This window comes from Ambystoma mexicanum, chromosome 8 (assembly GCF_040938575.1).
Source record: "Ambystoma mexicanum isolate Mex_15411 chromosome 8, UKY_AmexF1_1, whole genome shotgun sequence".
Taxonomy (NCBI): Eukaryota; Metazoa; Chordata; class Amphibia; order Caudata; family Ambystomatidae; genus Ambystoma; species Ambystoma mexicanum.
In genome coordinates, this window is record NC_090929.1 from 272,723,586 (window position 1) to 272,738,645 (window position 15,060).

The window sequence follows — 15,060 nt, forward strand, 5'->3', positions numbered from 1 at the left end:
GTGCATCCTGTGCACTAGCTTGTTGAGCAGTGGAGTCGGGGGAAAAGCATAAACAAATTACCCTGACCATGTTATCCAGAGCCCGTTCCACTTGGAGCGGTTCTGCGGGTACCTGGATGCATACTCTGGACATTGAGCATTGTTCAGAGTTGCGAACAAGTCGATCTCTCGGAAGCCCCAACAATGTCTTCATGGAATCGCCACTCGTACTCTATGGGTAGTGAGAAGTCTCTGCTGAGTACGTCCACCAAAAGATTGAGTTCCCCTGGAACTTGTTGTGACAGGAGGAACATCTTGTGTTTGAGAGCCCATTTCCATATGTTCTTTGACAGCTTGGATAGCCCTGCAGAGTTAGTGCTGCCCTGTTTGTTCAGGTAAATGGCCGTCGTAATATCTGTGAGGACTAGGACTGTCATCCCATGGAGGTCTCTTTGGAATACCTTCAGGGCTTTGAACCCTGCTAGCAGTTCCAACAGGTTTATGTGGTTGGTTGCTACCGCTGGGGACCACATGCTATGCACCGTCTGATGAAGGAGGTGAGCTCCCCACCCCATCAGAGAGGAGTCCGTGGCGAGAGAGGCTTTTACTGCGGGGGTGGCAAGAAATTTTCCCTTGACCTACACTGCAGAGACTGCACAAGGGCTGCCGAGACAAGCACTAGATCGTCCCATTGTACGCTGGCCTGCCACCATTGGCTCGAAGGCCACTCTTACATGGGGCGCATGCGCAGATGTGCGTGAGGAATTAGGTAGATGCAGAGGGCCATCATCTCCAACAGTGGCATGGCTTTGCGCAAGGTCAGCTAGTGATTGGTTACATAGCGAGTGATCTGGAACAACACGTTTTGAACCCTCTTGTTGGAGGCAAAGACAAGAACGTCTTTGGTCCGAATTAAAGCCCCCAGAAACTGCTTGACTTGGCTGGGTCTAGGCTGGACTTTTTCTCGTTGATCGAGAATCCTAGACTGAAGAGGAGATCAACCGTCTTTTGGGTGTTTGTTAGGCATGTTCCGTACGAATCCCCTGTTATTAGCCAGTCGTCAAGGTAAGGGCAGACTGGGATGGACTACCTGGGCAGGTGAGCAGCTACTACCACCAGTACCTTCGTGAACACCTGTGGGGCAGAGGCAATGTCGAAGGGAACGACCTTGCACTGATAGTGCCTGTCCTCTATCATGAACCTTAGGTACTTTTTGTGCGCTGGCAACATTGAAATATGAAAGTATGTATCCAATGTTGCCATGTAATCCACCTGCACCAGCAGAGGAATTACTTCTGCAATGTTGTCATTCTGAACTTTTGTGGTTTGACAAATTTGTTCACTGGCCGCAAGTCCAACTCAGGGCGCATGATGAGATCCTTTTTGGGTACAAGGAAGTACACTGAATAAATACCCTTGATTACCTGATGAATGGGGACAACTTCTATGGTGACCTTTTTCTGAAGGATCTGCACCCCTTCCAGCAGGATTTGCAGGTGTGCTGATGATAGGCGTCTGCTCTTTGTTGGATGGTATCGAGGTGGCCAGTGGAACTCGATACAATAACCATGGGTGATGGTCTTGAGCAGCCACTGTTCTGATGTGACCCCCTGCCATGCATGAAGGAATGATGTCAACCATCCCCTGGCCCGGGAGGCATGGGAGGGGACCCTGACTGGTGAGTCATTTTGATGCGCAGGCCCGGTAGCCTCATGGGGTGGATTTTCTACCTCTACCGTTGCCTCAGCCTTGTCCCCTCTGCTGGTATTGCGTATTGGCAGCCAAACCTTGTCCTGAGGACCATGGGGTACCTCCTGCGCCATACTGTCCATGTAGAGATCGTGAGAAGGTCTGGACCCGAAAGGAACGGCGAGAGTTTGTACCTCCTGCTGATGAAAAGGCTTGGCTGTGATTTGGTTGAGAGATTTCAGTGTCTCATGCTCTTTTTTCGCTGTTTCCAAGGCGTCATCCACAGCTTTACCGAACAAGTTAGAATATTCCATGGGCTTGTTTATCAAAGAGGCCTTAGTCTCTGGCTTAAAACCGGAGTTCTTTAGCCAGGTATGCCTTTTGAGAAGAGTACCCTGTGCCAGGGTGCGTCCCGCCGTCTCTGCAGTGTCTAGTGTGTTTTTAAGGATGTTGCGTGTAACCTGCCTTCCCTCAGAGATGACCGCCAGCAGGCATGATCGCGTGGGTTCAGAGACCTCTTGGAGGCCCTCCCAAAGCAGGTTCCACTGCACATCGCTATAACTCGCGAAAAGAGTAGTATTATTAGCAATTCTCGTAGAATATGCTGCCACCGTGGTGATACGCTTGCCAAGGGCATAGAGTTTCTTACAATCTTTTTCCGGGGCAGCCTCTGTTGTAGACAGTGGCACCCCAGCCCTTTTCCTGGTGGTGGTAACAACTAGGGAGTCTGGTGTGTCTTGCCCCCAGATGTACATTGGGTCAGATGGAGAGGGGGGAAACTGTTTCTCGACCCAAGGGCTGACAGCCCTTGCAAAGGAAGGGGACATTAAGGAAGGTGCAAGATGCTTCTTAATGCAATTCAGCAGGGGAATAGCTTGACTTGTGGGAGGTTTTTCCTTTAGAATGTCCTCCACAAAATCAGAGTCCTGAACAGCTTCTTGTGTGGCGATTTGGAAGTGGTCTGTGACCCACTTCAGGATGGCATTGAAAGTCATTTGGTCGTCAATAGGTGGCGGCTGTCACTGTTGAGGTGAGGAGAGTGGGTCCAGGCAAAGAACGTCTTGGTCAGGAGTTGGAGTGGGTGAGAGCCAAGGTGCTTCACCTGCTTGCTGATCTTGTCCCCAATATGGGCACTGGTCAGTTTCGTCCTGCCCAAAAGGATTGTCCTCATGACTATTGGGATCCTCATATATCTCCTCAGGTTCTGAAAACTGAAATACTTCTTGGTGAGTTTGAGTTTGGATTGGAAGCTTCTGCAGCTTTGGTAAAATAGGACAGGAATCCTCACTCCTACGTCTCTTGGGAGTAATAAACCTTTCAGAAAAGTCTATAAATTGTGACATTTTGTCCATGTAATTTTTGAACCTTTCTCTGGTCCACAGGGATGAAGCAGAGGTGTCTGGAGGAGGGAAAAGCTCACTAGAGGGAGGGAATTTATCAGATAAAGCCTCAGAGAGAGGCTGGGCCCCTTCAGTGTACTCCTCTCAAGGGGGTGCATTTTGGTTCTTCCGCCACCGAAACAATAGCGCAACTTGCGTAACTCCGGCGGCTGTATGTGGGATTTCGACGTGTCTGCAGGGGTTTCGACGTGCCTGTAGGCGTTGACGCAGTTAACAGCTCCGCAGAAACCTTTGAAGCTGACGCGCTCCACTCCTTTGCATTTTTGAAGAAACAACCTTGTGATTGGAATGACCAGACAAATGCCGAGAAGACAGATGCGTGGAGGGCGCCGGACCATGAGGTTCGGTAGGCACTGTCGATGTTTCGGCAGGCCTGTTGGATTCTGATGCTTTTTTGACATATCCATTGAGATATCTTGGGGGGATTGTATGTTTATCCTTTGGTGGTGCGGGTGTGCCCCGGTCACCGGGTTGTGATCTCCCCATAGCAGTACCGGTGGCCTGCCGGGCACCTGGGAACCAGATGGTTCCACCGAAAGGTCTATGGCCTCCACATCGGAGCCATGGCTGCCAGTAGGGTCCTCATCAATTGAGGTAACGGTGCCAATGGGGGAATGACTTTCGGCCTGCATCGCGTAGGCCACCCACCGATCTGTCCGCCTATCTATTAACGTCTTAGGATGAAAGAGTTTGCAGGACTTACAGGATAGCTCGTCGTGGTCACAAAGTAAGCATCTATTGCATTTGCAATGGGTGGCCTTCCAGGTGTATTTTACGTTGCATGACGGACAAAACTTAAATGAAGTCCTCTACATAGCAGAGGTAAAGGGCGGCAGCCAGACTAGAAAAAGAAAGAGATGGGAAGAGGAAATGCATTCTCAGAAAAGAATCAACCCAGGGTCCCACTCTCCCTACTGTAAGGGCCTGGCCGGAGGGCCGAGGCCACACTGTCGACAGACGTCGATCGATGCACCAGTCGCCGAAACAGCAGTTGGATGCTGTCAGCGTAGAGATCCACGAAGTGGTTGTCAAAGATAAGTCAAAGACTAAACGACCATCTGTCGTGGAACAACGAATAATTAATTTGCAATATTAACTCTGACGAGATCTACATAAGGCGGGCAACTATCTGAGGGACCTCGGCGCGTGAGGGATTTTGGGTACATTACACGTCACATTAGGGATAGTGTTACGGTCATGCCCATGTCGATGTCCCCTTTCGATCCTCGAAAGAAAAATGCAATACTCTGCGATTACCACTAGATGTCGGACTATATGCACAGCATGTGATTCTAAGCAGATTAACAAGCATCAGAAGTCATATTTCGGCATGTTTAAAGCTGACACAAAAAAACAGCCGAAAAACATCCGTCTTTTTTGTGCGGTCTTTAAAATGCAGAAATATGACATACAACCCTCTTAATTTATAGGTAAATCTGAAACTATTTACGGAAGAATTATCCCCATTAGAAATGCAGCAGGGGTTCTTTCAAGAAAGGGCTTGAAGCTCTTCCATTCTCCTTGCTGACGTAATGGCTACCAAGAAAGTGTTTTGTCCATAACCAAACCTATATCACACAAGGAATTGATTCAAAAGGTTTGCGCATCCATGCGGTAACACAGATTTAGATCCCATTGAGGCAGAAGCTCACTAATGGGAAGGTATAAGAGAAGAAGTCCCTCAAAATGATAACTCATGGCATCATTAGCTTAAAAAAATGGCTTGTATTCTTTAATCAGATAAGCACCTATCGCCGAAAGGTACTGTTTAAAAGTGTCAATATTAATGTGAGATAAACGATGTGAAAGTTTCCATCTATCGGAGGTAGGACCGCCAATTCCAGGAGATCCAAAATACAGATCTGGCATGGCCAAAACGAGACAACTATGATCATTGTCAAGTTCAGTTCTAATCGGAAACCTCACTAGAGTCTTGTTCAACCAGTCTCTCAGGAGAGCATCCCTTGGAGAATGATGTCCTTGTCCTTTCCAGGATCCATACTGGACACAAAGTGTTTTGTATTGTTTTGCAAAATAAAGGACTGCTGGAAACCTTCAATTGTGAAATAGCATTTTTGCTACTGACAACGTCAGTTCCAATTCGTTTGGTGTTGAAACTCGTCTGCCTAGACTGTCTGCTAACACATTTCTCTTAACCTCCAGATGGAACACAATGAGAAAAAGGTGGTTCTGGAGGGCCCAATATCAAATCTGTTCAGCCTGAAGTACAAAAGTGCAGGAACCAGTGCCTCCCTAGATGTTCATATGAAACATGGCTGTGCTATTGTCCATAAACATTTGAACCACCTTTCCTCGAATAGAGCATGTATGTTATATTCAACATCCCGATCTAACTCATGGGAAGATCCCACATCCAGCAATCCACCCGTCCCCTTGGTTAACAACACACCGGGCAGTCCACGCAGTTCCTCCCCGTCAAGAACTCTGAGTGTTACTGCTTGTCTATCTGCCCCTGATCAGGTCACACCTAACAATGCTGAAAGGAATTCCGACTTTACTGCATCCTCAGCTGTTTTGGGAGTGTTAAACAAGGTGCTAAAATGTTGTTTGATTAACATGCACTCCCTAGTAAAACCTGCTGCTGAAATTGCGGACCATCATAACGCTGACATCATGTTAATTACTGAAACCTGGTTACATGAAACAGCTTATCATGCCATACAGTTGGCTACTCCAACAGGCTACCTGTGTGTCCATAATGATCGAACAGGTACTAGTGGGGTGTGGGGGAGGGTGGGAGTTGCTATACTCTACAAACAGGAGTTAAATATGCATATATCCACCCACCCTTCTCTTGAATCATGTGAAGCTATGTTTGTAAAAATTAATATTAACTTGATAAATTCCCTTAGCATTCTACTTCTATACAGACCTCCTAAACAAACACCACTCTTTGAGGAGCAACTTCTATCTTTCATTGTAGGTACATCCAAGAATATCACACCTTTTATTATTCTCAGTGACTTTAACCTATAGACTGACCATCCTGCAGATCAGGAGGCTTTTCGCTACTGTCATCACTCCAAACTATTGGCTTCTCCCAGTTTGTTCATACCCCAACACATTCCGGGGGCAACACCTTGGGCTGGATCCTCTCTAAAAACCAAATCCTGAAGATCACATCAGTCGAACAATGTATCTAGTCTGACCACTCTTTTTTTCACTTTGAAATCCCATTTATACTGTCCCCCACAAAATTATCAAAAGTAACTAAACCCTGTACACTGAGGCGTAAAAAAGTCCCCATTGAAGCTTTTACATCCCGAGTGCTACCTCTCATTTATGGATGGTAGCCTCTCTCTTGATGACTACACATCTACCTTTAGAGCAGCTACTAATGAGGTTTTTGATTCATTAGCCCCTGTGAGACACACTAAACAGAATAAAGTAACCAATCTCAACCAATGGTTCACCCAGATGTTCTACATGCCAGAGGTTTGAAACGTAAGGCAAACGTTACTGGCCTAAGAACCCCTCCAACGACTCTGTGACTAAAAATAAAGCTGCAGTCAGGAGCTTTAAGGAGGACATTTTCAAAGCCAAACAGAAAAATCTGAACGAAAGAATAGATAAAGCTAAATCGAAATCAAAAGAACTTTTCTCAGTTCTACAAGAACTCAAGGGGTCTATAGCTGAGTCCTCTATTATCATGGACAACGACTGGTGTCAACGCATACACGATAGTTTTACCCAAAAAACTATAAAACACCAAAACTGTATTCTCGATCAAGTTAAACTGCTGCAGCCAGCCAAAGTTGATCATGTATTGCTACGTGCTGTTTCTTTCTCAGATATCACCTTTTTTTCCTTCAAACAAGTATCAGAGGATGAGGTTCTGGAGGTTATACAAAAGCTCAAACTCACCCCCTGCAAGGGAGATGTCTTCCCTGCCATGTTCTTTAAGGATTTTGCTACTACGCTTCTCAATTGGGTTACTTGCTTTGTTAATCGTTCTTTTTAAGAGGCCCTCATCCCAGGAAATTTCAAGGAGGCTTGGATAACTCCCCTAATAAAAAAGGAGAACATGTACGCTACTATCACTGGTAATTACAGACCCATAACTAATGTGCCTTTCTTGCTAAAAATAATTGACAAAATAGCCTGCACACAGTTTCAGCACTTTGTGGAACATAATAACGTCTTAGCGAAAGAACAATATGGATTCCGTACAAACTTCGGGAAAGAGACTACCCTGTTGAACTTAAAATCTAACATAACGTAAACCATCGAGGAAGGCAATGCCACTTTGCTTCTTCTATTGGATCGTTCTTCCGCGTACGACTTGGTCAGTCATGCTCTCTTAGAGAAAAGACTGATCGAGGTAGGTAAATGTACCACTCAGGCTGCTAATTGGTTCAGATACTTTCTCAGACCAAGGACAGCTAATGTAGTGTAGCGTAAAGCCCAATCCTTAAGGACCTTCCTAACATGCAGAGTTCCTCAGGGATCCTGTTGGTCAACACTAATTTTTTAAATTTACTCCAAACATTTGTGTGATCTCCTTGCCTCTCTTAGAGTTTAATTTGCAAATTATGCAGGAGTTTACTTTGCAAATTATGCAGATGATACCCAGATTGTGTTTAACTATCTGGGGTCTATAATGCAGACACTATCAGAATAAATTAATTTTTCAGGGCCATACAAATATGGATACCTCAAACTCCCTGGCCATGAATGACTCCAAAATGGAGTTGCTTATCCTTGGTACCCAGCACAAATTAAAAAACCTTGATACCCGATACAATTGCTTTGTAGTAAATGGCATTGCCATTGCTGTATCTGAAACTGTAAAAACTCTTGGGGTCTATTTTTACTCTCACCTTACCCTTCAAAGGCAGGTTTCCAATCTCAAATCCTCATTTGCATACTTTACTAGCCTATTATGACAAATTCGTCCGATTGCTGCAGCCATTGTCAACTCAAAATTGTGCTATTGTAACAGCCTTCTGGTAAGCACCTTCAAATCCAATATTAGGAAGCTACAGGTGTCACAAACTGAAGCTGTTCGCGCAGTATGTGGGCTCAGCCGGCTTTCTACAGTCTGAGACTTGTATGAAATTACACTGGCTTTTTGTCGAGCAGCAGTTACTTTTCAAGGGCTCCATTCTGATTTTCAAATGTCTGTGTGACTAATCACCTCCATATATTTCTTTGGGGGTGTCCACAAAGCTCCTATTAGGCTCACGCTTCCCTCTAATTATAATCTGACCTCTTCCAACCTGGCGTCACTTTCAAAAAGTTTGGTGCATCACTTTCAAAAAGTTTGGTGGTGCAGGCTTCAATGCCTGGGCACCTACCATCTGGAACTCATTGCCCATGGAACTATGAGCATATGACTCAATAACCAGGTTCAAGAAACAACTTAAGACACTTCTTTTTGATAGGGGATAGATTTAGTTCTTAAATACTCCCTCCCCTCCTTTGCTATGGACCCCACTCTGTTTCTTACATTTTTGTTTTACGTTGTCCTTCTTGTGAGCGCCCTGAGGCCTTGAGGCGTGTGGCGCAATACAGGAACATTATAGATAGATAGACTAAAGATCATTGAGTTGTTAGATGAAGACAATGAGCAAGAATCTATTATCACCGAAATCGGAGGATGAGGTTGCTGGAATGGGTACCCGACCAGAAGGATCGAAGATTTGCTCAACCAAATCAGAGCATCTCAGACATTATAGGGAACAGAAATCATCTTGCTTTGGGGACCTGATAACTGATTTCAGCTGTTGGCTAGAGGTACTGTTAGGTCATCGTTCTCAGCCCCGCAAAAGGGACCAGGTAGATTAATGATGCCATTAAGCCTAGAAGCCTCTGGAACTATCATGTGACAATCCCTGACAGCTCAGAAAAAGGAGGGAAATCATCTGTTGATTTTCCAAGACAAGGAAAGGCATTCTTTAAAGTGGTAACCAGCACTGCTCCAGTAGACTGGAATCTATGGGAAAGCAACAAGTTTGACTTGGGAATATTCACAGAAAATCCTAGTTCAAATAGAGTATCGCAGGAACTTCCAAATGTGACTAGGTGCGCTTTAGTTTCTGTTTCAACAGGATGGCTATAATGCCCAATCTAGGAATATAAAGGATGGTGGGGAGGCGGTAAGCACCCAGTCTTGCTAGCAGAGAGACTGGACAAAAAACACTGGGATCAGAGAAGCCCAAGCGCGATGAAAGAAATGCTACAAGATCTTCCTGGCTTGTCAAGGAGGTAAAAAAGGAAGGCTTTTTGCGGAATAGAGAAAGGTCCCCTAGACAGGGAGAAGGCACACAATATCTAACCCAACCTGCCGACCAACTGAGGTGGCCTGCCCCTTGGTGGATGCTCCAGCAGCTCTCAGCCTCCCTTCTGATGCTGCTAAGGCCTAACGTGCAAGGGCACTCGGGCCCTACATCCAGGTGTAGGCTCACCCATGGATCAAAGAGGCCAGACAAGAAGTAGACAACCCAATCTGATGGAACCAGGAACCAAATAAGGAATACGGAGGCACTTAAACCCCCTAGACCTCTCCCAAGATTCAAAGAGGCCATTCGAGAGGTTGTCAACCCAATCTGACGAAACCAGGAACCAAAAACATGTGTGGGGGCACTCAAACACCCCAGATTGAATTAGTGACAACTGTCAATTGCTTCCCGCCAGCGTCCCCCTGACTGTGAGACTTTCGGTTGCACTCGGAGACCATTATTAGAGAGGCCATAGACTTTGCCTTATTTGAACTTTTGCAGACGTAATCCTCCTTTTCTGTTGTCCTTTGTTTAGTTATCCCAAATGTGTACTTAATATAAAAAAACAGCATTTGTTAAAAAACTGAGAAGTTTGAGCTGTGCCTCTCATTGATTCCACTCGGCTTCATAAAAGAGGTGCGACATCATCCATGAAGTGGGAGTGATGGCCCTGCTTTCTTGAAGAAGAAATAGAGTAGTGCCGCTTTTAGGCGTCAATGGCGAGGCGGAAACTCTTGTGGTGCTTTTTCCTTTTATTTGTGGTCTCTGTCATGGAACAATTTTCATCAGATTGCTCCTCAGTGACCTTCACCTTCTTGGTTCTAGGGTCCGGAGTTGCTGACTTAGAAGATGTGCACTTCATGCGCTTGTGGAGGAAAGGAACTTCAAATACACAGACTGACAAAAGGTACAGTGCTTGGTTGGATTCGCCTCCTAAAGGTGGTAAAGACAAACCTTTTGGGTGTCTCACACAGACATCTTGCTCCTGCAGTGCCTAAAGCCAGAGGCCTGCAGAGGATTAGGCACAATGCAGAAAAGCATTGCTTGTGGAATACCTGAAGAGCTTACTGAGTGTACAGAAAAAAAGGAACCTAGGTCATAGAGTGCTTCTTGCTCCTGATATACTCTTTATGACATCACACATGGAGTCATGGGCCTAACAACACTGAGTGGAGCAGACATGGCACATCAGTGTGCTCCCTTGTGGTTGAAAAAGGTTCCAAACACAGCTAGTGATGGAGAAGATATGTATAAAAGGAGGAATTGGTGGCAAGAAGGATCTGTGAGAAATCCTGTATGAACTTTGGTAGTTGGAGCAGGGCTCAAGTGCAACTCCTCGGAAAACTTCCCACTGACATGCCAAACTGGGCCCTCAGCTAAAGTTCTGATGCGAGTTCCCTTGACAGAAGCTTCTGAGCTGACCTCATGTATTGGGTCGCAAGCCATGGCAGAATCATTAAGATCTCTCCAGGGGCTGACACTGCTTAGCAAAGCATCACCTGTGTAGGGTGCATATGAAAAAGTAGGTGCAATACTTGCCTATCTAGTTTTTTCTTATCCTTTAGGAGCTAGTAGAACTCCAGTGGTGCAGAATCACAGAAGTTCTTATCCCAGAGTATGAGGCATTACTTGAAAGCATGAAAAGAAAGTGTGCCATTTTCCAAGCACAGATTATTTTTGTTAGGCCCAGGACATACAGAGCAGAGAGAGCCAGAAACACCATCTGCAAACAGAAGATTGTTTACGTGGCATAAAACACAGAAAGGTACCACTGGTATCTGGGGAAAGCCGCTTATTTCTAGTGATAAAAACGAGGTCAAAAAGCAGATCTGCAAATGCTAGTATGTCAGCCATACCGTTGTGTTATTGCGGATAAAAGGAATAGCAAGAAAGAACGTAGGGCTGGTAGGAAGTGAATGGGCAGTACTAAAGCTCAAGATGGATGTTTTTGCTGTGCAAAAGACTCCGGCCTCATCCAAATGGGACGGATATCCCGTAAGTATGGAAGAAGAGGGACGGGACATAGGAGTACAATTATTGTAGGGCTTTGTTTACGAAACAATGCATCCAAACTGATGGCTGTTTGTAGTATCCTATATGTTATGAATGATGTCTGACTGAGTGCAAGAGCTGTGTTGGAATGCTAGTGGAGCTTGGAGTGTTGGGGGCACCTGGGAATTCCATGGGAGACGGTTGGGGACTTGGAGCTGGGCAAGGAACCAGGGTAGAAGCTACTGATCTCATCTCTGCTATTTTCTGAACTGAACCTGTAACTAAGAGAATAAAGCTTGTTCCTCTTTTACTTTCCTGGGTCAGCCTGGTTCCTGCTCCTTGTTGTTACTGGCCCAGGGTACATCCTGCAGGAGGCAGGATACATCACTGTTCCAGAGCCTTATAGCCTGTGTTGAGAATCATTTTTCTTAAGCTAGAGGAAATTTAGGTGATGTGTCCCTTATGAATTTGTCAAAATATGTTTGCCCAATAAATTAGTGACAGTTGGTGCTTTACTTCGGGACATGGTGCTAAAACAGGTGTCGCTTTGGTACACTCTAGAGCAGGGGACTGCAACCTTTGACTCTACAGATGTTTTTGGCCATTGACTCCCATGATCCCTCACCATTGATTATATTGGCTAGGTCTGATGGGAGTTGTAATCCAAAACATCTGGAGAGGCAAAGGTTGCATACACCTGCTCTAGAGGCTTTTTTGTTAGCAAGGGCTAGATATTGCTCTAGAAGCCTGTGCTTGGAGGTTGAAAAGCCTCCCTGAAATCCCCTGGACTGTTTCCCTCCTTTTGATCGAATGCTACTTAATTGTCTCATGCTTAGGCATAACCGTTTTGGAATATTTATTCACTATTTTATTTGAAATTAGTCTCAATTGTTTGGGAACTGACTGCAAGGATTTCTTGTTCCTGTCCCCTTTTATTTTTTTATTCATACCTAGTACTAGTGCACGTTGTTTGACATTCATCTCCCGTCCCTTTGTGGTACCCTTATTACTAAATTTAAGTTGAAACTAAGAAGATGCGTACATTTTAAATATGTGTGTTTTCTATTTCACTGATTAGTAGCTTTGAAGTAGAAAACGTAGAATTTTGCAAATGTTTCTAGTAACAATGTTGTAGTTTACGTCTGCTGGATCCAAATTCTCTGTTAGGGACTCCTGCAATGTAACCTGGGTTCGGAATTCTGATTCAATGAGCAGGAGCTAAATCCAGCTCTTGGGTGGCAGGCATCATCCAGTAAGGCAGGAGCTACTACTGGGGAACCAGGAGCGAATAAGCAGCGCACCGCAAATCTAACTTTCGTCCATTATGTACGTTTCATTATGTTTAAATGTGTACTACATGTGTCCCAAGTCTTCTTTATTTGCATTTTCAAATACTGAAAGTCAATGCAACTTATACATGTTTGTTATGCACTAACTGCCTGGGGAGCCAAAAGTAGCTCCTGGTAGCTGTTGGGTTCAGGCTAACCAGGTAGGAGCTAAATAGCTCCCAGCTCCCTTCCTTTTCAAACTATGTCTAACTGTATTCTCTAAGGCAATTTTGCAGTCTCCCAATTAAACATCTGAACGTAAATACGTTTGAAAAAAAACGCACTCAAGAAGCTTTTAAAAATGTTTATAGCTGTGCTAGTGTGTTCAGCTACGCATTTAAAAGTCTTCATTTAGTACTGCAAAGGTACGCATAAATATTCAAAAAATTTGAAAAATGTTCAGAGAATATTTATGTATGGAAATTTATTTTTATAGGCCATCAAAAGTGTTCAGGAGAATTTTGCCACATTTTTCTGATATGTATATTTGTGCTCTGGTGGAAGTTTAAACGTTTTTAGATTAGTGGATATATTAAAATTGTCATGTAAATTTGAAATACATTAATGGATGTACTTGTGTATGTGAAAGTGTGCACACGAGCTGGTAACTTTTAAGCGTAATCAGGCAAATGTATCACGTGTTCAAATAAGTTGGAATTTGATTTCTGACAGGCCTTGAGAAATGTGTTAATAGATGCTAAAAGAGCTTCATATATGTGCATGGAAATGGTCAGATTGTTCTGCAATGTGATCAACTAAGTGTGATTAAATGGATAAACACATATGTAACGTTTTTCATATGCGTGTGTTCAAATAAGTGTGCAACAAAGGTGCTGAGTTCAGAAAGGTGTGTAGAAATAGGTCTATTTAAGGGTGCATGCAAACTGAAACGTAGCATATGAAGGAGGTTAACTGCATGTTACAGTAAATGGTAAAAAGTGCCTTAAAGTGAACAGAGAGCAATGTGCAAATACATTTAAGCGTGCTTGCTCAAATGTGTGGGCAGAAATGTGTATAAAGAATGATACAGAAGTACGTGTGTGGGTGTCTGTGTGTCTAAAGAGTTTAGATATGAGTTTGGAAGTATTCAGCTACTTGTGGAAAATGAGTCAACTCCTTTTGTACAAGACTTCAACTGTGTGTCAAAGTGTGTTCTGAAAAGTGTATGACAGTGTTCAAGGAGACACCTAGAGGAGTTAATCTTGGAATGTCAGAGCTCGGATGTTGTGTGTGTATGTGAAAAGGTTTGGGTAAAAATGATAGAACAGATCTGCAGACATGAAAAAATAAATCGCAATAGATTTGATCAATTGTGCATTGTTTTGAATAGTGAGAACGGGAATGTATGGTAAAAACTAAATTTCTTATTCCAAATATGCGCCGCTAAAGGAGCCAAATTCGAAACATCTCTTTCCGCAGATCCATTAAGTACACAAAGCCAGTAGTAGCTATTGTATCCACCTCCCTCTCTACTCTCCTACTCGTGTAATCCAACATTTTCCTAACTGGGCACCAAGGACTGGCAATCATTGGATCTTTTTTGCAGTGCAACTCACGCAGGATATCCAAACAGAGGCTGAACTGTGCAATCACAAATATGCACTAACGTTTTTTTTTCTCACCTAGATGTGTCAGAGATTCCTTGTCCCAGGGCCAGGTGGCCACTCCAGCCAGCTCTTCCTCAGATGAATTTGCAAAGAAGATGTTGAGATGTGTTGAGCCATCTAGCTTAAGAATGGTCTTAAGTTCGTTGATGTCCAAATACGCCCTGAAACAGAGAGACAGTATTCGCATAGTTTACAAACGTAGATGTGTATCACAATGCATAGCCATCCTCTAGGAAACACCAAACATACCTAAGAGCAAACATTCTATGCTTTGACAGTGCTGCCCAAAGCATGGCAAACAGAGCCTAGATCTAAATCAACTGCAGAGACCCGATAGGTCATGTTGGCAATTGAAGACTCACCTGTCCCCAAAACACCCCAACAAGGAATGTAACGCATCTGACAAACAGTACACAGACCTAAACAAGTTGAAACATGGCCACTTTAGCAATGGCACCCTTCGGAACATGCTACTGGGAATCCACTGATGCTGCTTTTTCAAAGACTGCATGGGCATCAATCCCTTTAAGAAAAGAAAGCTCCTGAAATGCATAACTTGCAAGGTAGCAATAAACTATCCACAAAGACTTGGCTACCATTGTTGATGCTCCTGAAGTTACAAGGAACCTCTGAGAAGCTAGAAAAAACCTGAGAGCCCTAAGCACATCCCAACAGCTCTTCTTAAAAAATGGTTATGTAAATTCCTAATTATCACTTCTCGTATATAGTGTACTGATGTAATGTAATGTAAAGTGGTGTTATATAGAGTCCTTTGGCCAATTTAGGTGGCCTCACTGTGCATGGCCCTGTGAGAATAGAGGAG

General features: G+C 44.2%; 1 protein-coding gene across 1 annotated transcript in view; it reads right to left on the bottom strand.

Annotated features, from left to right (window-relative positions):
• PAPPA (pappalysin 1) overlaps window positions 1-15,060 on the bottom strand; it is a 2,238,202-nt gene that overhangs the window by 1,505,893 nt on the left and 717,249 nt on the right. The window contains exon 3 of the mRNA XM_069609668.1: window positions 14,253-14,398. Within this exon, the coding sequence (XP_069465769.1) occupies window positions 14,253-14,398 (146 nt within the window). The remainder of the gene's footprint in view (window positions 1-14,252; window positions 14,399-15,060) is intronic.